At 53.3% G+C, this 24833-nt stretch overlaps 3 protein-coding genes across 10 annotated transcripts in view; 2 read left to right on the forward strand and 1 right to left on the reverse strand.

Moving 5' to 3' along the window:
- THOP1 (thimet oligopeptidase 1) overlaps positions 1 to 24833 on the reverse strand; it is a 319814-nt gene that overhangs the window by 106421 nt on the left and 188560 nt on the right. The window lies entirely within an intron of this gene.
- On the forward strand, positions 915 to 5597 carry CIRBP (cold inducible RNA binding protein). 7 transcript variants are annotated; one of them, XM_066336373.1, is made up of 8 exons: positions 915 to 1061; positions 1748 to 1856; positions 1951 to 2057; positions 2479 to 2617; positions 2714 to 2798; positions 2904 to 4649; positions 5228 to 5323; positions 5463 to 5597. In XM_066336373.1, exons 2-6 carry the CDS (start codon positions 1754 to 1756, stop codon positions 2995 to 2997), a joined length of 528 nt encoding a protein of 175 aa, XP_066192470.1. In that variant the 5' UTR covers positions 915 to 1061; positions 1748 to 1753; the 3' UTR covers positions 2998 to 4649; positions 5228 to 5323; positions 5463 to 5597. The 7 variants fall into 7 exon arrangements, with proteins under 7 accessions (XP_066192470.1, XP_066192471.1, XP_066192472.1 ...); XM_066336374.1 differs by having other exon boundaries at positions 5231 to 5323; XM_066336375.1 differs by having other exon boundaries at positions 2904 to 2968; positions 3316 to 5323.
- On the forward strand, positions 7123 to 11574 carry FAM174C (family with sequence similarity 174 member C). 2 transcript variants are annotated; one of them, XM_066336066.1, is made up of 3 exons: positions 7248 to 7541; positions 8173 to 8334; positions 8958 to 11574. In XM_066336066.1, the coding sequence occupies exons 1-3, from the start codon at positions 7291 to 7293 to the stop codon at positions 8959 to 8961; spliced, it is 417 nt and encodes a 138-aa protein (XP_066192163.1). In that variant the 5' UTR covers positions 7248 to 7290; the 3' UTR covers positions 8962 to 11574. The 2 variants fall into 2 exon arrangements, with proteins under 2 accessions (XP_066192162.1, XP_066192163.1); XM_066336065.1 differs by lacking the exon at positions 8958 to 11574 and having other exon boundaries at positions 7123 to 7541; positions 8173 to 8338.

Raw genomic sequence — 24833 nt, forward strand, 5'->3', positions numbered from 1 at the left:
CTTCCTATTTCCTTCACACTGCTATTCCCTTCCATCCGTCTCCTCCTCTCCAGTCCATTTCTTCACGTGCGTCTCCTCCTCTCCAATATTTCCAAACACTTTTCTACGTGAGATTGTTATTATTGTATGAAACACTGAAAGTTTTTAATTTTTAGGCCTTTCAAAGTTATGTAGCCTCTTGATTAGAAACGTCTTTGGCTTTGGCAGTTTCCTTTTTCAATACAGAAGTTTTCACTGCTGAAGGAATTCTCACTTTTGTCAAACCTCAGGACGGGCTCGTAAAGATTTCAATCTTTGAGAAAACGGGTTGAGCAAAGATCTTTCATTTTTGAAGAAAACTTTGCTGCTTTGGCTACTTCCCACCACCATCTCCCAAGTGACAACACTGCAAAGAGGCAGCTGAAGGGATCACACCCCTCTGGCAGGGAGGAGGTCGGCCGGTCCGGGGGCCAGTTCGCGAGGACAGGACGGGCCCCCTGAGCGGGGCGGTGACCGGATGGGGGCAGCGGGAGGAGCGGCCGGGACCCGGCCGGGGGCAGCGCACGGCGCCCAAGATGGCGGGCGGCCCCTGAGGCGGCCCTTTGTCTGCGGCCGCCGCCGCAGTGCGAGAAGGGCGCGAAACTGGGCCAGCGTGGCCACGCCCCCTTAGCCAGGAGGGCGGGGCGGCCGCGCCCCCGACCAATCAGCGGCCTCCACTTCCTTCCCTCTCACAGGGGCGCTCCCGCCCGCCTCCGCGCACGCAGCCAATGGGAGCCGTGCGTCGCGCCCCGCCCCCACGTGGGTGAAAGAGGCGGGGCCGCGCTGCGGTTTTGTTCGCGCGCCCGTACCTTCGTCCCCGGCCGTGGTTCATTAATATTAATAGAGTCCCGCCCAATCGGGTGGTGCAGCGGCGGCAGCGCTTTGGTGACGTGTGGCCCCGCCTTCCAGCGGGGTTCATCTGCATATTCATGAGATAGGCGGGATGAAGCGCGGGAGTTTATAAGGCGCCGCCCCGCCAGGCTCGCCGTACATTTCGCTGAGGCTTTGAAGTGTTCTGTGGATCTTACACCGCCCGGGCATCGGTGAGCGCAGTCGCGCGGGGCGGCCGCTACCACACCGGGCCGGGTGGGCCGCGGCGAGCGGAGCCGTGTCTTAGGAACGGAGGGCTAGGTCTCGCGGGAGGCTGGGCCGCGGCTCCTGACCCCGCCGATCGGTGTCCTCTGCGGGCACGGGGGTCGCGGCGGAGCGGGCCCGGCTGGGCCGTGACGGGGAAGGGGCCGCAGCGGGGGGAAAGGCGCGCGCGGAAACAAAATGGCGACGGGCCTCGGCCGTGCAAAATGGCGGCGGGCGGGAGGGAGGGGGCGGCGGGTGGCGCTGTGCGGGGCCGGGCGGTAGGGGGCGCTGCGGGACGCGCATGCGCGCTGGGCCCGGAGGGGCGGGGGCCGGGCCCGGGGGTCCCGCCGGGGAATGGCGCATCCCGACCCCGCCGCGGGTTCTGCCGGGGCCCGGCCGCGGTGCTGCTCCCGTGCCGTCGGTCCTGAGCCTCTCGGAACCCCAGGTGGGGCCTCGCTCCTGGCTACCCTGAGGGAGACCCCTCATAGGGCTGGAAGACCGCGTGAAGCGTGGGCTCAGAGGCGCATGAGGCGTCCGAGAGTGTGAGGTCACATCGGTGTTGTTATTGGTGGTGGTAGAAGGATTCAGTGTTTCAGACCTCGCGGGGATTATGTCGGTTTTTTGAGTCGCTGACTCGGTTCTGTTGGTTTAGCAGGTCAGAATGGCATCAGATGAGGGAAAGCTCTTTGTCGGCGGGCTCAGTTTCGACACCAATGAGCAGTCATTGGAACAAGTCTTCTCTAAATATGGACAGATTTCTGAAGGTGAGACTGCAGAGCCAAGCTGGGATAGTTTGTCTTAGTCTGTTAAATTTCCTTGGTGCTGATGGGTTTTTATTTCATTGCCTCCTTTTCACAGTCGTGGTGGTGAAAGACAGAGAGACTCAGAGATCCAGAGGTTTTGGCTTTGTTACTTTTGAAAATATCGATGATGCAAAAGACGCAATGATGGCCATGAATGGAAAGGTGAGGATGCTCTGGAGTTGTATTTTTACTTTCACTAATGGAGGAAGAGAATCAGGTGTGCTGCTGTTCAGGCTGTGTGGAAAAACAGATAAATGCCAGTGTCTTACATGATATAATATGGGTGTAAAAAATCTGACTTAATATGTCAAAATATATATATATATATATGTATATATATATTAGGACTATGATAAAGTTCTATTATGGAATTTGGACGACTGAGATAGTGACTTTATAGGCCTTCCTGTAAATTAGCGTATCAGTTTCTTGGCTTAATTGTGGCATGAAGAACACATTTATTTCATGAGGAGCAGTAGATAGATCCTGGCACTGCTCGGCCAACTGCGATGGTGTGCAACTCGTTCTACATGTGCTTTGCTATTGAAATATTTCAGTTTGGCTAACTGTGGTTTTGTTCTAGTCTGTAGACGGGCGTCAGATCCGAGTTGACCAGGCTGGGAAATCCTCTGAGAACAGATCCCGTGGCTACAGAGGGGGGTCTGCAGGGGGCCGGGGCTTCTTCCGTGGGGGCCGAGGCCGGGGCCGTGGCTTCTCCAGAGGTGAGTGCCTGAGGGTCAGTCATAATGTCTGGATGGATGGGGGGAGTGTCGCTTTTCGGAATGGTTAAAAAAACCTGGTTTCCATGTATTTTCAAGGAGGTGGAGACAGAGGCTATGGCGGCAGCAGATTTGATTCCAGAAGCGGAGGCTATAACGGCTCCAGAGACTACTATAATAGCAGGTAAGGGCTCTGCCAGCACTGGGGGTCGTGGGGAAGCTTTGGTGGAGCTCAAACCAGCAGTGAAAGGGTTGAGCAACTGTAAAGCACGTGCTGTTTGTCCCGCAGGAGTCAAGGTGGCTATGGAGACAGGAACTCAGGAGGCTCCTACAGAGACAGCTACGACAGTTACGGTAAGTCTGGCTTCGACCGGGAGCGCTGAGCCCGTGTGCTGTAGGAGCTCTGAACCTGCTGAGCCTGAGCCTGGAGCTGGGGCAGGCTCAGGCTGTGGACGTGGTGGTGCCGGGAGAGGCTTTAAGTTAATGCATGTGCAGGAGTTGCTCGGATCTAAGGCAAAGCAAGTGTTATAAAAAAAGGTGTTCCTGAAGCCCAAACTCTGGCTGCCCTAACGCACTGACCCGCGGGTGGGGGATCTCAGTAGCCAAGTAGCCGTAGCCTCGGAATAATGCAAAGGGAGTAAAATGCTGGAACTTGTCTTTGCTTCAGTGCCTTTACAATTGTGCCTGCTTCTTGTCCTCAGCTACACACAACGAGTAAAAATCCTTCCTGACTCAAGATCGTCCTTCCAATGGCTGTATTTATAAAGATTTTTGGAGCTTCGCTGAAATGGTTATTGTGTAGTACATCTACTTGTATTTTCACTTTTGTAGTATTATCAGTTCTGATCTTGTCATACACAGCCTGGCAGCTTCTGAGACGAGACTGTCTGATTAGACTGTCTTGGAGAAAGCTCTGCTTTCAAGTGGTTTTAATCTTTTTTGAAAGCACTTCATATTTTATTTTATCCTTCATGAATGAGCCAAGGTGTTAGTTTCTGGTTTTTGGTTTTATTTTTTTTTTAAAGTTGGGGCCCCAATTCAGTTTCTTTAGAGATAGAAAGGACCTTGTATCGATGTTCACTGGAAGCTGAACAAGCTGTGGACTTTTTCTTTTTTTTTTTCTTTTTTATCAAGTGCATTACCTTCGTCTTTTGTAACATTCCTTTAGTGTAGCAAGGTAGGAATGCAGCCTGGGTTCCGTTGGAAGGCAAACCACCTTGATATATCTAAAGAGAAACGTGCTTGTATGTTCAACCCGCATAACGGTATTTTTACTGTTGTAATGATGTAAATGACCCAGAACTAGACTTGCAAACTTACCATAAAGAGGTTCTTGAAAATGTTTATTTATATTGTCCTTTTTTACTGGAAGAAATATGCATATTCCATTGCTGTTGTATTTGAAGTGGTAAAGGATTCCTGTATACAGTTTTCTTTGGCTTTACGAAGCCTATTAAAAGACCGTCTGAAATGAACTCTGCTCCTGACATTTACATTTCATTGCACAACACAACCCTTGGAGATGAAGAACAGTCTTGGGAGCGAGAGAGAAGGAGATCAGGGATAGTGGCAGAGCCGACCGGACGATTGCCCGGACGCTGGAATTAAAATCTTAAAATCGGTCTTGACATCTGAATTGGCCAACACATTTCACATAAAACAGCCAAAAACTTGTCTGTAGAGGCTGGAAGTACAGACCTCAGGGCGTGCTAGGAGCAAAGTGCAGTTGGAATGTTAGGAAGGATAATGGATGTTTCCTTCAGAGCTGCTGTAGGCCACACTGGGAAGCTGTAGAGAAGAGCCAAGTGCTGTAGTCCCTGGGCTGTTCCCTGCGTGCCGAGCGCGTGTGCGATGTAGGGGAATGCCGGGCTTAGCTTAGCTGTGTCATTGCTTACAAGTTCTAAGAATTCTTTGCTAGCAAATGGAAACTGCAGTGTCCTTGGAGAAAAGAAGTGTTGTGCCTCCAACAGAAACCTCTGAGACGAGAGCTGCTCTCTTGGCTAGTTCATATGTGGAAATAGTCCTGTAATTCGAGGTAACTCCTTTTGCTCATGTCCGCATCCTTCCTCTTGTTGAGAGCTCATTTGAAAGTCTAATGTACCTGTGAAATACTCCTTTTGACAATTTTGGTCAGCTGCTGGAAAAACGTTAACCCATGCCGTATGCAACCTTTGGCTTGTGGCACACCTTGAGTTCCACAGATCAGAGTTGGGCATGCAGCCGTGTCTTGCTGTAGGTACAGAAGCAAGATTGGAACGAACTCCCTGACTCGATATGTGTTCATCTATTGAGACTCTTCCTAGACTTCATTAAGTTGCTCACTTTAATTGTAGCTTTCTTTGCCATCCTACTTGTTGCCATTAACTTTTTCCCATGGCCCACACTTCCTAAGCAGCCATGTCCAAGTGTTAACTCTCTGCTTAGGGGATCCAATCCATGGGCTGGCTGAGCACGGGCAGCAGCCGGCCCGGAACAGTTTTCCCAGACTGTGCTTTGTGGTGTGATGGGTTCAGCGATGGCTTGTGAGACCCTCGTGCGCTGTGAGCTGTGTGGGGAGGTTGGGGGCGAGAGCAGCCTCTGCCCGGGGCTCCTGTTAATGCCTCTCTGCTTTAGCAGGCTGAAGGGACCCGGCACACGCCTCGGAGGCCCAGAGGATCCTGAGCGACCAGACCTGCGTTCCAGGGGGGCTGCAGCAAGTTTGCCAACCAGGTAACATCCCTTTCCTGAGCTTTTTTTGTTTTGGCTGTGTCCCAGTTTTGTAGCCCTGAGCTTTAAGTGGTGCAGTAGCCCTGTTCCATTCCTGTGTCTTTATCCACCTTCAAATTCTTCTGTCTCCATTTCATTTCAGCACCGAGACACGTCAGAGAAGACAGAAGAGCAGACACTGGAGTGGGGAGATGAAGAGCTCAGAGCAGTGGTGGTGCTCATTTTTACATGAACCAAGTCAATCAAGCCAGAATAAAACACTGAAATGTGGAAAAAACTAATCTCTGTGGTACTTTTTGTGAGAAACAAAGTATTATTGGCAAAAGCATTTGTCTGGTGCTTAGCCCAGTTCAGAGCACAGAACAAACCACCACTGTGGTGCTGGGAAGTGGACACACTCTGCACCAAGCAGATTGATGTGTGATCCTCATGGAAAATGAGGTCTTGTTGCTGGTTAAATCCCAGAAATGTGGCAGCTCAATAATGAGGAGGATTTGTCTTGGGAGAGGCTGACAGGCTCAATGTGTTTCTGGCAGAAGATTGCAGGGTGAGAGCAGTGAGAATTTTTGATTATCTCAGTTGCTCCTGCCCTTTGTGTTAAAGAGGAGTTGATTGCTTCATCCTGCCCTTTTCTCCCTATTTTTTTTAAACTGATAAACTCAGAATTTGTTGATGGGCTCACTCAGGAGCCCTGAGGACTTGCTGTCCAAGAGCCATCAGTTCCCCATTCTCCACTGATAAGTCTCCAGACATTCCTGCCTGCAGGAGGGGATTATTGAGCTCACTTACAAAAACCTACTTTTCCTCCTTTAACCTTTTTCAAATTATCTAAGTGAACAGCATTTAAAAAAAGCAATCAGCCATGACACAGTTCTGGGGGTTATATGGAGCAATTCACCAGTGAGGATTTTTGCATGTTAATACAACAGGATTTTAAATATAATGAAGGCTGAGGAGTGTGTGAAGTCTTTGCTGATAAAAACGCAGTCAGGTGAGGCTTAAATTAATTCAGGCCGAAAATACTTAAAAATAATGCTTTGTAAGACCTCCCTAAATAGGATGCTTAGACGCAGGCGGAAATAATGAACAGGTACAAAAATAGAGCCTGCTTGGAGGTGCTGTTATTTTTGGCATTGCTAATTATGGCACGGCGTTAATGATGTCTTGGGATGGGTGAGGGAATGGCAGGATCCAGGGGCTGGATGTGGAAACCCAATGGCGTCATCGGGAAGGTGTTTGGGTGCCGTGGGTCTGACGTGAGCTCGGGTGACCCAGTTTTAGCCAAAATACCCCTTTTTTGTTTTAAGGTAAGCCCTGTGTGTCCAGACAGCTTGAGCCGTTCCCTGAGGGAAAAACGGGGAAGTGGAGCAGGGCTGAAGGGCAGTGACTGAGAGGTCAGCCGGAATTGTCTGCAGAGGAAAAAGGTGAAGGATAGAAAATCTGGAAATGCACAAAATGCTGCTGTTTCCAGCTGTGTTCCAGCACTCCAGCGAATAGCCGCCCTAAAGAGAGAAGGATAATCCTGAGGGGGAAATGGCTGCTCCGGGGGAGAAGGTCCTGCTCTGAGGGGAAAGTGTGGACACTGAGGGGGAAATGGTGGCCTTGAGGGAGGAAGGAGAACTGTGAGGGGGAAATGGCGGCTCTGAGGGAGGAATGAGAGCCCTCAAAGGGCAATGGCGGCCCCGAGTGAGCAACATGACCCTGAGTGGAAAATGGCGCCTGCGACGGACGAAGGAGACACAGCAGCGCCGCCGAGGTGGCCGCAGCCCGCGAGGGGACAACAAGGGGACCCTGAAGGGAAAATGTCGGAGCCCCTCGGCGGCTCGGTGAGCGGGTCACGGCCGGCCCGGAACGGCGCAGCCCCGGAACCCGCGAGCGGCTCCGCGGGGCCCGGGCGGTGCCTGCGCCGCGCGCACCGGCCCGCCGCCTTCCTGCGGCCGCCGCTCCCGCTGCGCTGCCCCGGCCCGGCCATGCCGCGCCTCCTCCTCCTCCTCATTCTCCTCCTCGTCCCGCTCCTCGGCCGCGCCGCCGCCCCCAGCCCTGGGAACAGCACGGAGCCGCTGAGGGCGGCTACAGGGAACGAGACGCAGACGGAGTCGGAGCACGAGTCCGGGCCGAGGCCGTCGGTGGGGTCGGGGCTGCCGGTGCTGAGGCGGGCGGTTTATGTGCTGAGCGCTCTGTCGGCGCTGGCCGCGCTCTACTTCGTGCTGCGGGCGTTCCGGTGAGTGCGGGGGGCAGGCGGGGGGCACGGGCACCGCACCAGGGCTGTCTCCGTGTTCTGCTGGTCCCGCTCCTGGTCTTGTCCCCATCCTGATGTCCCCTGACCCGGGGCTGTGTCCCTGTTGGCCCCAGGCCCTGTTGTCCCGGCCTGTGTCCCAGCTTGTCCCGATTTCAGTGTTCTCTGGTCCGGGAATCTACCCTGCTTGTCCTGGTTCCCCCTGGTCGGGGATGTCACCCTGATTGTCCTGGTCCTGGACACAGCCCCCCTTGCTTGTGGCAGTGTCCCTGGTTGTCCCGATTGTCCTGGTCCCTGTCCCCCCATGGCCGGTTCCCCTGTCAGTCCAGGTCTTGGTCTGGGTCTCCCCGAAGCCAGTCACGGTGTCCCCTGTCCCTTGCTTGCCTCAATCCGGCTCCTAATCCCTGTGTCTGTGCCCATTTTCCCTGAATCCCTGTCTCTCCCTCCCTCTGCCAACCGGGGCTCTGCTTCCCCGAGCATCCCTTTGGCAGCGAGTCCAAAACGTTGCTGTAAATCCCCAGCACTGTTAATTACCCGAGGTAATTAGTGCTAAACCATCTCCGATCCCGCTGGGTGGGGACAGCAGCTCACTCACTGTGCTCTCCCTGTCCCTCAGCCCCAGGTCCGAGGGCTCCAGAAACGAGCCCAAAACTCATTTCAGGTTGAAGAAGCCCCAGAGGAAGAAGTACGGGCTGCTGTCGAGCCAGGACGAGAACATCGAGCTGGGCTCCCTTGACAGCGACGAGGACACCGTGTTTGAAACCCGGAACCTGAGGCGGTGAGGGAGCTTTTTGTGTGTTTTGTGCGTTGCTCTTTTCCTCACAAGGGGCTGAGGCTCCTTTCCCAAAGCCGTGGGAGCTCTGGCACAGCTCCTGCAACCAGATCTGCATAAATTAAAACGCCTGTGTGTGGTCTCTGTGTTGGCACACAGATTTATCTCACTTTTCCTCGTTTTCTGGCCCGGGAAAGTCTCACTGACAGGGTTATTTGGACACTGCTGTGGGGTTACAGAGCTGTTGGAAGAAGTAGCCCTTGTGCCTAGTCTGGGCCTCCCTGTGTTAGACAGGAAAACAAAAATTTTTTTTTTTCCTTCAGCTTAAGAATTGCTTCCAACTCACATCGCAGTTCAAACTCCCAGTCCCATTAGAACATGCATTCCTGATTTCCCAGCAAAATTCCTAGTTTGTTTGGGTATTTTTTTTTTCATTTTGGGAATTGCCTCCGAATCTCATCACAGTTCAAACTCTCAGTCTCACAGGGATTTCCATTCCTGCTTTCCCAGCGTTGTGTTTACATCCCACAGGTTTGATTTCTGGGAAGGTTTTTTTAAGCTGAGGAGGAATGTCACCTCAAGGAATGTCACCTCAGCTCCCCCTGATTTTGGGTGTCTTCTTTTTCCAGATGACTCGGGACCAGTGGCACTGACTGCCTGGAATGATGGGAGGATCCAATCCCAGTGGAATCTCCAGTGCTCAAGTTTTATATCTGCTTACAGTGACTTAATTAACAGTTCGAGCCCTTCCATAGCTGGGGCAGGGGAGAGGGGACCAAACCTGTTTTCTTCACGTGCATTCTTGGGGACATTTCTGGGGAAAGATGGGATCTGTTCACTGCACGGGGAAAGGCTGAGGTAAGGGAGATGCTCCTGGGTGATTTTCAGCACCTGAAATCTGAGCTCGAGAGCTGCCCCTGTGCTTCCTCTCCCTTTCCCCTTGCCCTGGAAGCATCAGATTCCTTTTCCAGGATGATCCTCTTTCCTTCATGCAATATCAGGTTACTTCTTTGGGAAGTGTCTCTGTAATCAGCTCCTGGGAGGAGCTGTGGGAGCTCTCAGTGTCTGTTACACAAACGAGGGTGGGAGGGTGATAGTTCAGACAGAAGAGTTTTGGGAACGAGTTAAACCGAGTTAAATTTCGCAGGATTTGCAGTTACTGGGGTAATCCAGGTCATCCATGGGTTTACAGATGTGTTTACAAATGAAAGGGGCCACAACCCAAAGGAATATTTCTCCAAAAGAGCCACCAAAAGGGCCGGGAATGCCTGGACTCTGCCCAGCCCCAGTTGTGAGTTCACCAGGGACACGTGTGACATCTGCCACATCGGTGACATCTGGATTTTGTGATGCCTGAGGAAGAGCCGGGGTGTGAGCCAGGGAGTGTCTTGGAGCAGCTGATGACTGGAAAAGGGGACCCCAGCCCCTCTTGGCTGATTCAGGGCAGCCCTGGCTGAGTTATCTCCTCTCCAGGACCCTGGAGTTTCATTCCCTTGGCTGATACTCAGCCAGGATCTTTCCTGCAGCCCATTGTTATGTGGATATTTAGGATCTGATTGTGTAGGACCAAAGGTGAATGTGTTAGGGGGTTGTTGTCGGGTGGATCTGCTGCTAAACCAGTGAAAACTGCTTGCCAAATGTTCCCATCCCGGGCCTTTCCTTGGAAACTGGCAGCACATCCTTAAATCCCACTTCTCCCCCAAGCTGGTAGTGCCTTTGTTTGGAGAACCCGAGGGATTTGCCCTGCGGGCAGGGAGGATCCCTTTGGCACCTTTAAGGTTTAGGATATTCATCTTTAGGGTGAATATTTAGAATATCTTTGGCTCCTTTCCTTTGGCTTGCAAATCCCCTGTGGATCAGGGGCACCGATGGAGAAGGGACGGGGATGTGCTGATCAGGGCGAGGCTGGGGGCTGGCAGCTGCTGCAGGATCTCCCGAGGCAGCTGAGGGAGTGTTGTGATCCCGTGCTTTGTCCGTTCAGGACGGGTGAGGTTTCCTGGAGAAATCCCACCCCCGTGGCAGCTCTGTCTTGCATGTGCACAAAGGATTTTAAAATACATATATATATATATATATTTTTAATAACGTTGCCGTGTGCACACAGTGCTTGGATGTGCCCTGCTTTCCTGTCGTTTGGATCGTTCCACACCTACTTTGGGTGTTCCCTTCTTGTTGTAACTGCTGCAGATGGGATCTGGCAGAGGTTCCTTGTGGGAATTGCTGGCTCCACCCGGCTGCAGCTTCCCTGGGGATGATCTGTGATCCATGGTCAGGAATCTCTCTTGGTCCTTCAGGGCTGCATGTGCTGGTAATTCCCTGGCTCTTTTATTCCCTCTGGAAAGTTGTTCCTTGTGCTGTTGAAGCCAGATGAGCCCGACTGTCCCAATCTACTGCCGTGTGTTTGACCAGCACATTCTTCATCCTTTCCTTTATCTGGAGTGATGAACCTGGGCATTCCTTAGGCTCCCCTCTTGTTGGTGGGGTTTGCAATTCTCAAGTTCCCTCACCTCGCAGGAGTGGAGCATTTGTTTAATGTTAAATGATTTGGATCAGAGGGAATCTCAAGCAGTAGGTCCTGCCCTGAAAACAGTTCTGCTGGAATGAATTTTGGCTGTAACATATGTTTGTGTTTAAACAGGGAAAGGCGTGGAGCAGGTAATGAGGTCCCTGGGCTGTGCTCTGTAGGTATCAGAGAAGGAAATTGAGAATTTCTGCACCACTTCCATGTTTTCAGAGTCCTGCTGGCCACCTTTCAAGGGTGCAGAGTACAGAGGTGCTTGTGGGGCTGTCACTTGTCCTGGTCGTGGGCTGGAGACAGGTTGGAGCTGTAATTAGGGACCCTGTGAAGCTGTTTCCTCTTCCATCCAGCCCCTCAGCAGCAGCTGGCATCTGGATTTGCCCTTTGTGACATTCCATCCCTGCTCTGCTCTGACTCCCTGGAGGCCTTTTCTAAGAGGGGAAAACCAAGTGACAGATCTGAGATTCCTTGGGGTGTTCAGCATCATCCCATTTCCCCAAGAAGAACCAGCTGGAGCTGTCACTCCCTGCAGTATGAGCAGTGCCAGGCCAGGGCAGGTGTTTTTGGGGTGGATCCTGCAAATAACAGCAGCTTTGAACACCTCGTGTTTCCACAAAGGAGCAGTTCAGGTGTTCCTTCCATTACTCTTTCAGTTCCTCCACATGTATTTGATATCCTCGTTTTAGGTCTCTTTGCACCAGTTGGATCTTGCAGTAGCTTTCCAGTTTTAGTTTTTGAGGCTAAGCACGGGAATGCCAGTGGACCTGCCTGTGCCTGGCCTGGGCAGGCTGAGGCCTCACCAGCCACTGCTGCACTTTTCTTTTCTTTCTCCTGGATCAATCAGGGTGTTGGTGGGGAGGCTCCATGTGCCTGTTGGTCTGCAGGATTCCTGCTCATCCCAGCCAAAAGGAGCCCAAAAGACCACAACCTGTGGTGCATCATGACTGACTACAGCAATTAATTCTGCCCTGAATTAAGCCAAAGCCAATTTTCCGAAGTTTACATAATCTCTCTGTTATTTTGGAGGCTTTCTGGGATTCTCTGCTGCTGATACCTGGGCTGCCCAAACCAACTGGGCCATCTGCAGGGTTAATGGGGTCCGTGGGAGCGGGGTGAGATCAGCTCTGTTGGTTTTGTTCTGTGCCTGAGATGGGACCTGCAGCATTGGAGTGCTGGGAGAGGGGCCTGTGGTGGGAGTCAATAAACAGCACTTGAGCATGTTGTTGTCTGAACTCCCCAAGGAGCAGCTCGTGTTTCGCCCTCCTGGAACTGCTGATCTGTCTTTGAACAGCCACTGGTCCTGTATCGATCTGTGGTTTTCCTGTCATTGTACCTGGGACCACTGGAATAAAAAAGCATTCCAGCCCATCCCATCCCTCCCTGATGTTTGCCGAGCCCATGGGGGGAGGCTGCTGTGGTGGGCTCATGGATTTATGGAGTCCTTTGGGTTTTCTCCCTGCCTTGCTCCTACTCAGCAGGGGTGCTGCTCACCTGGAAGTGTCCAAGCCCAGGCTGGATTGAGCTTGGAGCAACCTGGTCTATGGAAGGTGTGGAAGTGGAATGAGCTGAGCTTTAAGGTCCCTTTCAAACCATTCGGTGACTCCATGATTCTCCAGTCATCTCTGGGTTGGTTTCAGTTTTCTGAAGTCTCCTTCTTTCTCTCTGTTCTCACATTAATCCCTTTTCTTCTACAGAAGACCAAATAAGGTCCCTGTGATGCCAATTCCAGCCTCTCCACAGCAGCAGAACCAAATTCCATTTTATTTATTTGGGAGTGAGAAAGGAGAGGCTGTTCCCTGGATCATGGAATCATGGCATCTTCTGAGTTGGAAGGGACCCACGAGGCTCATCGAGTCCAACTCGAGGGAGTGCACAGACATCCAAACAATCCCACCCTGTGCACCCCTGAGAGCATTGTCCAAACACTCCTGGAGCTCTGGCAGCCTTGGGGCTGGGACCATTCCCAGCCTGAGTAGTGCCCCAGCACCCTCGGGTGGAAGAACCTTTCCCTAATATCCCGCCCTAAACCTCCCCTGACTCTGCTCCAGCCGTTCCCTCAGCTCCTGCCCCTTGTCCCAGAGAGCAGAGATCGGAGCTGCCCCTCGGGAGCCTCCTCTGAGTCGCCTCCAGGCTGAAATGGGAATGTCCCGACTCCTCCCTGCAAGGAATTAGTTCCAGAACAAAACCAAGGGCGTTCCCTGACTCTCACATCTGCTTCTCATCCTCATTCCGGTTGCGTGGATCAGTGGCACTGAAAAAGCAGAAGCCACGTTCCCCCTGTCCCCCTCTGCCACCCCGTGTCCCCGTGTCCTGGCTGCTCATGTCCTGGAGCAGCCGAGAGGGGAAGAGGGTTTTGTTTGCTCCACGGTTTACCCTCGTTGCTGGTGGGGTTCTGGGGGGCAGCGGGGTCGGGGCACGCCAGGAGCTGGGGCACAGGGGATCCCTGTAGGTGGCACTCACAGACCAGACTTGCCGCTGCCGGGGCGCTTCCGGCACCTGGGGAAGCTGCAAATAAATCTTGGTGCCTTGAAAGGCGAATCTGCTTCCTCCAGCAGCTGTCTGGGATCAGCTGGAAGTGCCCTTTGGGGGCTCTGTCTCGGCATCGGGATGGGGGAGCAGCAGGTTTTGGGGAGCTCCTGGGGAGCTGTTGGGGGGGTCTCACTCAGGGGAGTGTCTCTCTCAGGAGCAGGGGAGGGTCTGGTCCTGACTGCACCTGAGCCAGGTCCCACCTGGCCCTGTCAGGACTTGTTTGGGAAAGGTTTTTATGATTCTGGGCCTGACAAGGTTTCGGGATGTCCTGGTTTGATGGAGCAATGCCACTGGCTCCAGCACAGACATGAACACCCAGCCCTGGCACAGCAGCACCCCGAGGGCACCCCGGCTTTCCTGGGCCAAATTAACTGCAGTGCTAATGAACTAACAGAGAGCGTTCCTCGTGCAGCAACATGGGCAGGACAGCATCACCCTGACCGGTTAGACTGGATGTGAGGGAGAATTCCTTCCCCAAAAAGAAGGGATACAGACTGGCACAGGCTGCCCAGGCCAGTGGTGGTGTCACCATCCCTGGAAGTGTTCAGAAAACCCCTGTGTGAGGCACCTGGGGACATGGTTTAACGGTGGCCTTGGTGGTGCATGGTTGGACTTCATGACTTTGGGGTTCTTTTCCAACCTAAAAATTTCCATGATTCTGTGCTTTCGAGCTCTGTCTGCGTGCGGTGCTGGGAGCTGCCGCAGGATGTGAACCAAGTGCTTGTTCCTTTTCAGGCTCAGGGGGCTGTTACCCCAATTAGCTCTAATTGCTGTGGCCCGTGGTGCTGGACCAGCTGCAGCTGTGCTGTCCTCCCCTTGTCCCTGTTCCCTGCTCTGTGCCATCCCCTCTTCCCAAGCTCTCACTGGGGACAGGCTCCGGCTGGCGCTGGCTGGGATTCCAGTCACAAACACAAGCTGGCGGCATGGATCTGCTCGGAATTTATTTTAAACTCGAGGTAAAGTGCTCTTGATGTTTTGGATGCAAATTTCCTTCCCTGGAATGGGAGCTGCGGGGCCGGTGGAGTGCCAGGGAGCTCTTTTGATTCCAGAGCCTGTTTGCTGCTGCGGCTCCTCGCGCCGCGCTCCGCGGAGTGCGAAATCACCTCTGCGGCACAGCCCGGGGAGGGAGCACTGCCGGCACACAGAGCTCTCCTCTCACTCACTGTCCCCTGATTTTAATGAGGGTTCGTGTCTAAAGTTGGAGGGTTTTCATTGTTTTGGTTTGGTTTTGTGTGCGGCAGCAGCCTCTGTGTGATTTTTCTGGTCACTGTATGGGAGAAGACATGGTCCAAGCCCCTCCAGCTCCCCCAAGGAGGCAAAAGAGAAAAATATAGAATGGATAAAGGATGCTCCATTCATCGATTTTGGAGTTCTTTGTCAGTGGATTCCTCCAGTACCAAATGAAACTTGGGGGTTTTTTGAGTGGCATTAACCAAGGTTGGATGGGGTTTGGAACAACCTGGGATAGTGGAAGGTGTCCCTGCCCATGGCAGGGGGTGGAAGTGGATGAGCTTTAAGGTTCCTCCAACCCAAACTGTCCTGGGATTACCTCCATGGGTGGCTCTCTGGGTCACAGGTTGTCCCCATGAGCACATCAGGCTCTTGGTACCACTGGAGCCAAGCCCTGGATGGGTGAGGAGATGAGCGTGGTCAGGGGAAGGTGTCACAACTTTTGCCCCATTTATTGCTCATACAGTCGCTGGGTGGCTCTGGGTACTTTGGAGTGACTTTGGGTGGCTCTTGGAATTTCAGCTGCACTCACAATTCTCCTGTGGCTGTGTCCCTCTGGGGCTCATTGTGGGCAGGGGCTGGGTGGTCTTCCTCACCTTCATTCCATGGACACTGGCATTCCAAAATGTGTCTCTGGGTTGGTGTGGAATCGGGTGGCACATTGAGAAGGAAGCTGGGAATGTTTGAAAACGTGCTGCAGAGTCTCTGATGTCTCCTCTGTTCCACTCAACAAAGCGCCTCTACACAACGAGCAGATTTTCCTGTATCAGAAATTACCTTTACTTAGTTGGCTTTTTGTCTAAATCCTCCTTCTGATCTTTATTTTTTTCCCCTTCCATCATGGAAAGGTGAATGGAAGTGGCACTTCAGCCACCAAAGCCTTTCCTTTAGAATCGCTGCTTGTTTTTTGTTTTAAAAATTTTCCAAGGGGGCTTTGCAGGGGAGGAGGAAGGAGCGTCCGCTTTTCAAGTGACTCTGGGGAATAAAAGTATAAAGGACAGGAATGATCAGAACTGTGCTGGCAACAGAACAATATTTTATTTTTGAGTACCAGAGCTAATTGGAGATGGAATTCACACGACAATTTTTGCAATCTAAGGATTAGTAAACATGAAAGGGGATCTGTGCTCCTGAACGTGGGATTGCAGTGGGAGGGGGAAACAGCCCGAAAATTAAATTGGAGACGATGTCTTGGATGTTACAATCCCATGTTTGCTTCTCACGATGCTGGATCAAAGTCACGAGCTGAAACTCACGCCCAGGGATACCCATTGGGGGGGATGGAACTTCCATGCACCCATGGGCTGGAATTGCCAGCAAAAAGGGATTTTAGGTCTGATTATTTTGTGGAAGCACTTCCATGGGTTGTGGGATTGCTGTGGATCTGAATAGATCCTGCTTCAGCAGGGTTTGGAGAGCCCCTGCCCGTGGAGAGGTGTTTGCAGACAATTGCCAGCTTCTTTAATTAATGTGTCATGTGGGGAGTTATGGGGGTGATGGGTTAGAGCAGCTCACCAGGGAGTGGAGCAAGGATTGCGAGTTCCCATCCAGAACAGGCTGGGATTTTGTGGTCCCCCTATTCCCAGTCATTGTGGTTCTGGGTGTGAAAAGGTTCACATCCAGTGCTGGGAAATGGAGCTGAAATGGCACTGAACTGGTGTGTGGGCAACCTCCTCATTCCCCCTCCCACTGGAAGCGTCTCCCAGTGCAGGTGTGATTCCCTCCTGCCACGCTGGAGTTCCCAGGAATTGCTGTTGGCAGCACCTGGGCATCCTCAAAATGCTTCCATCCACAACATAATCAGGCTGGAAATGGGGGTGTTGAGATGTGCAGGTTTCCAGATAAGAGCCCATTCCAGGGTCATGCTCAGCCCCTGCAGAGTACCAGGAGGTTTGTCCTGCTCCGTGTGAGGTGAAGGCAGGAGGTTTCCCTGGAGAGGCTCCAGCCCCTCCCTGGAGCATTCACTCCACCCCGCTACGCTGCTGATACATTCCGGTGGTTAATTACTCTCGGTCTTTAAAAGAATAAAACCTCATGTACTTAAAATAATCCCAATTATTTCATTGTTCAGCCTGAGCTGAGCCCAGCCACCCCCGCTCCTGCAGAACTGCTGGAAAGGAAAGGCTGTTCCTGACAGGGAAAAACTGATGGGCATTAACGCCGTGAGCAGCAGCTGATGGGATTGAGGCTTTGGGGGGGCCACGGTGCTGCTTTACCTGCAACCCCCAGGTGCCTCTGCAGGACACCCCAAGGATCATCAAATCCAATTCCAGTTGATGTATGGCAGGTCCTGTTGCAGTAGGACAAAGAGTGATGGTTTTAAGCTAAAAAGGGCTGATTTAGACTGGATAAACAAGGAAATTCTTCCCCATGAGGTGGAGAGACCCTGGCACAGGGTTCCAAGAGGAGCTGTGGCTGCCCCATCCCTGGAAATCTTCAAGGCCAGGCTGGATGGGGCTTGGAGTAACCTGGGATAGTAGAAGGTGTCCCTGCCCATGGCAGAGGCTGGAACTGGATTTTTAAGCTCCATTCTCACCCAACCCATCCCAGTGTTCCATGACGTTGCTGAAACCCAGGCTGGCAGCGCAGGGCTGGTCTGGCTCTGCCTGCCGTGGACACCCTGGAGAAGCAGCTCCTGATGGGATGTTCTCCTGGAGGCATGCAGGGATGGCTGGGGGACCTCATCTTATAAAAGAGGACCCTCAAAGCAGCTGAGCAGGATTGTGGCAGTGCTTCCATCTCCGCGTGCACCGGAGGCACAGCGGGACCTCGGGCGCGGTGGCTCAGACTCGCTCGTGCCGGGGTATATTGGTGTATTTTGATCCTTTTTTCTTGCCAGTGTTATTTTAATCCGCTTTTCTCTCACATCAAACTCCTCTTTCTGCAGAACACAGAGAGGCATCGGGTTTGTGCCCTTTGTGATTGGTAGCAAAGGGCTGTGATAGCGCGATTTTCCTTTAGAACTGGAGGTTTTATCCCTGTGATAACTTTAGCTGCGCCACAGTCATCATTTGGGCTTCTCGACTGGCTCAGATGAGTGCAGAGAAAATGCTTCCCACATTTATTAAAGGAAGAGAGGGCTGTGTGTTCTTAGGAAGATTCCCACTCCTGTCACCCAGGAGTTACCTGGTGGGTTTGGAAAGCAGCTGAGATCAAACCGAAATCACCTTCTGCCTCCATCTGAGGTGGGCTGTGGCTTTATCAGACTTCAGATCAAGGTGTTGGTTGGCACCACTTCCAGGGTGGATGATCGCCAGGAGCAGCCTGGTTTTCCTGGGAGCTGCACAGTCAGAGGGAGCCCTTTCCCTCCAAAGCCTGCGTTTCCCACATAGAAAATAACATGTAGGGAATGGTTTTTTTCAAATGAAGGAAGGATTAAGGCACAGCAAGAGCTGATTTGCCAAAGGGCACCCGGGGAAGTGGTGATGGATCAGACAGGGAAGTGGAATCCTCGGCTCAGCCTGCGCCTGCCTCACCACCCTTTTTCCTTCCCTGCTCCCTGGCTGCCCAGGTCTTATGGGATAACCAGGACTTGGATTTCCATCCTCTTAAAAGAGGCAATTTAAGGAGCTTTCCAGGGGAGCAGAGCTGCAGGTCACCTCCTTGCCGCTGAAGATGTTTTTCTCCCCCTTTCTCCATCCTCGTGCTCCTTCAGAGCCTCTTTGCTCTCCTCCTTTCCCAGCGCTCAGAGCCATTTTCCCAGCTTCAAAAGGTTTCCTAATTACCCTAATGAGGTCAGGAGAGACCAAACGCTTCTGTGACTTAAAGCAGGGGTGGGAAGGGCTTGGGAGGGGGGAAATATCCCGACTGGTGCCTGAGCGAAGTGTCGTGGGAAGGCAACGTCTCCCTCTCCTCACGTTCCCCCACCTTCCCATCTCCAGCAGGAAAAAAAAAAAAAAAGGAAATGTGGACAGAAGGTCTCAAATGTATCAAACAGCTTTTAGAAAGAAATTCCTTTTGCCTGTCAAAAGAACAAACAGATACACCAAAAACTGTCAGAATTAGTGTTGGAGTAATTGCAGCAGCTCTCCAAGGTTAATGCTCCATTAACGAGCAGCTCTCACGCAGCTAAAAGCCAGGACGAGACAGGTTGTCAAAGGCTTCCAGGAGATTAAAGCGCTGCGTTCCCAGCCAAACTCTCCCGTGGATGTTGTTTGGGAGGGAGGGAAGGGGGGTGTTTGTGGGGTGGAAGCATCACCAGCCCTGGCGTTGGCGGGGAAGTGTGACCCCGAGCCCAGGGATGGTTTTCAGGCCTTGGTGAGGTCGCTGCCCCTGGGGCCTCATTGGGTTTTAAACACTGCAGGATTTTTTAGGCTGAGGTTTAAATGTGTCCTGAGGGCAGCCTGTGGGATCTGTTCCGGTTGCCAAGAGAGTGAGGCCAGGAGGAGTGGGATGCTGGCGGCTTTGACACCTCAGGAATTAATCCTGCCTGGGTTTCAGCCAGCCCAGGTGATTCCTTGTGATCCCAGCATAATCTGGAATGGGATTGGGGCCTGATTTCATCTTCAGGCCAGTGCAAGGCTCATTTAAATAGAACTGACTTTGACTGTTCTTTCATAGAAGAGAGGAAAACCATTCCAAACTTCCAGTGAGGAAGCATCACCTGGGAATGTGTGATCCAGTGGTGACAGACCAGGCAGCAGCTTTGGGATCACTTTCCCAGGGGAATCTGGGAGTTCAGCACCTTCCAGCACAGCACTCAATGTCTGTTCATGGTGGATGTGGCTCTGAGCTCAAGGTTTTGTAAAGCAAAGCTTGGCCCAGGAACGTCGTGCCCTGGCAAAGGTGGGATTTTGGGATTGTCTGGTGGAGGGCTGGCAATTGGACTTTATGATCCCTGTGGATCCCTTCCAACTCAGGATTCTGCATGATCCTGTGATTCTAAGGTGCCTTTTGAGTGGGAAGCGGCAATTACATTCCACAAGCTTGGAAATGTGGTGCTGAGGGCCGCCCTGGGCCATTTCCATCCCAGATTCCCTGTGTGTGAACAAATCCCTCCTCAAAAGGTGCCAGTGGCCTCCTGCTGCTCCTCGTGATCCTGTGTCCAGGCTGTGGCTGGCCACACCTTCACCATGGGGTGTGTTGGAGATCCCTGCCAGGACCAGGACTTCGTTCCACAGCCACTCCATGCCCCAGTGCAGCAGCCTGGGCTGAGAAGGCTGGTGAGGGAAGAGAAAAGGAGAGGAAAATATTCCAAGGGATGAGGCCGAGCCTTGTGAAGGGGCTGGTGGAGAGCACAGGGGTCCCACAGTGCCAGACCCATCTGGGGTGACACTTTGGAGATGTGGCTCCAGCAGCAGGGACACAACATCCCCTCAGACCCCTGGAAGCAGCTGCAGCTCCATAATGTGGGACTGGAGACCTGAGCCTGGGGTCCACGGTGGGATCTGCAGGATAATGGGCCAGTTTTGGGTAGCCAGTGGCTGGGGATTGACTCAGGGGAGGTGTGAGAGGCCTTTGGAAGGAGCAGGGGAGATGAACAAGGAGATGATTAAGGAATTAAACCTTTCCCCACTGTGCTTCTCTTTCCTGTGCTTCTCTTTCCCCACCCCAGAACAATCTATAAGGATCAGACCTGGGGTGCAGCAGGACCAGACGGGGTGAGTCGTCTGTACAAGAGCAAAACAAGCTCCTGCCCAGCCCCTGCCTCTTCATTAAGTCGATTTGCATTCCTAATCTCCATTTGCCGTTATTATTTTCCCCCTTGTGCCGAGTGCGGGAGATTTGCATAAAGTTCCTTTTTTCTTGTTTTTATTCACGCTCAAGGTCAGAGACTCGGTGAGACACTGACGAAAACAATCCTCTCCTCACCCTCCTTTAATTCTTTGCAGAAACATGTCCTGGGGATTTTAACATAACAATTGCTGGGGAAGGAAGGGGAGCCCTTGGTGGGGGGACCCTAAAGGGAGCCCTCGGAGGGAGAAGACCCCAACAGAGCCCCTTCTGTGCTGGAAACGAGCTGCCCAAAGGAGAGATTTAAATCCATGACAAGAAGGGAAGGGGGAGATGGATCTGGGTGCAGCACCAGTCGTGTCTCATCCTGCTGAAATGGAAGAGCTGGTCCAGCTCACTCAGAGCCACGGCTGGAGGAGAGACTCCAAACCATCCCTGAGCTGGGAACACCAACCCAGCACACCCAGATCCTGAGCCCTGGCCGGGACATCTGCCTGGTTCCCCCTGCTCTGTGTGTTCACAGGGAATGGTGCTTCCCTGGGGCAGTTCTCCAATTTGTCCCGTTTCTTGTCTGGAATCCTTGGTGTTGGGGGTGCCCCATTTGGGGATGCTTGGAACACCCTGGGTCCTTGCAGTAGTGGGAGTAGGAGCTCTGGGATTGATTTCTGAGCTTGGGAAGGGACAGGAGACTCTCAGAGGGAGCCCCAAATCCTCTCGTTCCTTCTGTGATGCTTCACGATGGTCCTCATGGTTCCCATAGGGAGCAGGGCTGAGAGATGGGACTCAGGTATTGCTCCCACCTCCAGACATTTGGACAAGGACAGCAGCCCTTCCCAAGGAATCCAGTTTCTCTGTGGCTGGTTAAAGAAAGAAGGAAAAACTCCCAGTCAGATGCTGAGGGGCTCATGTGGAGCAGCCCTTTCCCCTCCATGGAACAGTCGGGTTTCTGATTTCCAGATTTTTCCTTATTTTCCCAGATCTGGTGCTGCATTCAGAGCCTGGGATGGGGCACAGGGGACAACTGAGCTCTGCATGTGCCCAATGGGTTCTGAACCCCTTAAAAGGGGGAAAATCCCTTTTTACCCCCAAGATGTTTGCAGATTCTGAGGGCCAGAAATCTGGATTTGCGAAGGAGGGAGTGAGGAATTGGTTCCTTTTCACATGTTCAAGCTGTGGTGGTTTTAACGTGTCCAAATCATGTGAATCCAGGGGTTTGGGCATGTCTGAGGTATCCTGGGGGGCTGGTGAGTGACTGGATGGTGGCAGATGGTGGCTTGTGAGGGTGGTGGCCCAGCTGCTCCCGAGTGACCTGGATGGGAATGGGGAGGGATTGACTTTAGGAGCAGAGGAATGTCGGATGGCTGGGCTGATGATGGGGCTGGCGAGTGCTGGGAGATGAGTTTTGTCTGGTGCTGCGAGCACAGAAATATGTCTTATTTCCCAGAACTGGGAGGTGCTTTTTTTCCCGAGGATGCTCCAGGGCTCTCAGCTCCCGTGATGTGAGTGTTTTCATGCCCCTTTAATGCTTCACTAAACAGTTTGAGCTGCCGCCTTTTAATGCCCCAGCAAAGCACGGAATGCTCCGGAGCGGAAAGAGCAGTGAGGAAGGAGGGTGATGGAAAAGAGAAGAAAAGAGGCTGTGAGGAGACACAAAACCAGAGAGAAGTCACCTTTTCCCTTTCACATTCCTGCTCCTTGCTGGTGTGAAGGCAGCTGGATGCTGAGGGTCTCCCCAGCTTCTGCTGCTCCTCCAGGGAAGAGCTGGGCTTTGCTCGCCCTCTCCCTGCCCTTCCTGGGCTCTGTCCCGCACCAGTGGGCACATGGGGGGGATGAAGGTGGTCCCTGGGCCACTGAGGGGCAGATATTTGGAGTCATCAGGATTCTCCTGACCTCTGGCTCCCTCGGTGAGCACAACAGGGCCGATATCCATGGGATTGGTGCCCTGCAGCCCTCTCTGGTGATCCCAGCCCGCTGTCCTCACCGGGTGTGTGCTTCCCAAAGCTTGGGAGAGGCCAAGAACAGGGGAAAATAAAGATAGATTTGGAGATTTAACACACCCAAGAGAAGTTTGTCCTCCTCCCGCCCCTCTCCGAGGGGAGCCGCCGGCTCTCCTGCTCTTAATTCAAGTCACTGCATTCCCTGCACTCCGTGTCCCCTCCCCGGCACCGCTTGCCCTGCGGTTTGATCCGTAAGTACCAAAGGTACCGCCTCGGGCTGCGACATCGGCATCCTCGGTCGCCATAGGAACGGGAGCTGGGGGTCCCCCGCGCCCGCTCCCCCGGGGCCCAGCTCCGGGGGCTGAGCTCCAGCGAGTCTCTGAAGCTGGGCTGCTCAAGGCCGGGGGGAGCGGGCTGTGCCAGCCTGGGAGGGAGCGGGAGCGGCCGCCGAGCCCCGGAGCACAAAGACAGAGGTTATTGGTGTCAAAGAACTCGCAGCTCCAGAGGCTGAGCCGCCGCTACAGCTGCTCTTAGCAGAGGGGAGTGAAAACCGGGAGGAGGGAAGGGGAGAGCTGGGAACCAGAGCCAATTATTGCCAGGAGGGTGGGAGGAAGAGGAGGAAGGTGATGGAGATGTCAGCGATGGGGAGGGCAGGGGGGAGGATGAGGCTCAGGGCTCTGTTCATCACTGATCAGGCAATCATTGAATATCCTGGGGGGAAGGGATCCGCAAGGATCGTGGAGCCCAGGTCCTGGGGATGTGTTGTAGGACCTGTTGCAGTAGGATAAGGGGTGATGGTTTTAAACTAAAATAGAGTGGATTTAGATGAGGTATAAGGAGGAAATCTGTCCCTGGGAGGGTGGGGAGGCCCTGGAACAGGTTGTCCAGAGCAGCTGTGGCTTCCCCTGGATCCCTGGCAGTGTCCAAGGCCAGGTTGGATGGGGCTTGGAGCAACCCGGGATAATGGAAGGTGTCCTTGCCATGGCAGGGAGGTGGGACTGGGTGATCCTTAAGGTCCTTCCATCCCAAACCATCCTGGGATTTTGTGACTCATAGAATCATTTAAGTTGGGAAAGAGCCTCAGGATCTGTGCCCCTGCCCACACAGCTGCTGTCCCCGGTGTTTGGGAATTCAAGCAGCCCTTGGGGTTTGAGCCTTGGCTGTGGGTAAACTGGGGGCAAAGGCAGCTCTTCCCTGAGAGGAGACAGCCCCAGGGCCGCTGCCGGTGGTCCCCACTCCCCACCCCCGGTGAGTGACGCGCGGAGCCGCCCGACTCCCCCGAACCACCTCCACTTCCTAATTGCTGACAGTTATTTACTGTAAAGACAGGAGCACACGCACCACCGGCTCTGACAACTCGTGTCAAAGCCCCGCCAGAAAACTATCGCTTTACAGCTTTATTCATTGCCCCTTATTTTTTTTTTCCTTTTTTTTTTTTTTTTTTTTTTTTTTCCCAAACAGATCTATTTCCTCTCCCCTCCGGGCTCCGCGCTCCTGCCGGCGGCCGTGCTGCTCCGTGGGGCTCCGTGCCCAGCCCCATCGCTGGAGCCCCCCTTTCCCGGTCCATGCCTGGCTGGCCACTGACGGACGGGTGCAAACGGAGGCTGGCGGAGCCCCCCGCACGCTGCCGTGTTTATTTGCTGTCTCTCAGCCCCTCGATGTTCAAACATAATTGGTTCTGCTCGGCGCAGTAAACACTGATGTGTCGCATCAGCGAGCCGGAAGGGCACCTACACGCAATTAAAATAATTGGGCGCGTACCTGGCTCTGATCCCCCTCCCTTCCCCGATGCTGTTCTCCCTTCATCTCCTCCTCTCCAGCCTTTGTTCAGTCCTGGCAGCCCATCCCGCTCCTCTCGGTGCCCGTTCTCTGCCGGTGCGGGGTCAGGGGGTGCCCCTTGGAATGGGAGGGGTCCCATGGAGAGGGGCATCCGGCACTGCTGGCCTTGGCCTTGGCACAAGTGCAGGATGAGTTCTCCGATGAGGGAGATGATATTCCAGCCCAGACCCATGAAATATAATGAAGGCCCGAGGGACTGTAGCAGCTCCTCAGTTAAAAATGATGCTGTTATATTTAGACAAGGTAACTGGAGGCCCCTCCGGACAGCGCTGAGTACAATTTTTTGTCTAATGATTCCATAATCTGATATAATATCGGGCCTGTAAGACATAATGAAGACCTGGGGGAGTTTACATCTTCGCAGCTTTAAAGGGTCCCAGCTCGGGGACGCGGCCAGGTGGAGGTTTGAACTTTGATGCAGTCAAACATGTTTTTCTCTGGGTTTGTTTGACATGATTGAGGGAATCCAGCAGCCACAGGGAGAGGGAATGGAGCAAGTGCAGCCATGCTCACACCAAACCCCACAGCCTGTGCTTGAGCTGAGGGGGGGGCACTGGGAGAGTTTGGGGTGCCCAGCAGGGCTGTGCTGGGGTCTGCATGGAGGTGGTCATGGTGGGGTGGGCTTCAGGAGATCACGGTGGTCTTTGGGAGGTTGTTGTGGGTTCAGGAGGAGGCTGTGGTGGTCTTTAGGGGCAGTGACACCTCCAGAGTGGAGCAGCCAAGCCCTGCTGTGGGCAGGGCAGAGTGAGGGTGCTTCCACCCCAATTCAACCTCTGCTT

The sequence above is a fragment of the Sylvia atricapilla genome, chromosome 26 (assembly GCF_009819655.1).
Source record: "Sylvia atricapilla isolate bSylAtr1 chromosome 26, bSylAtr1.pri, whole genome shotgun sequence".
Classification (NCBI taxonomy): domain Eukaryota; kingdom Metazoa; phylum Chordata; class Aves; order Passeriformes; family Sylviidae; genus Sylvia; species Sylvia atricapilla.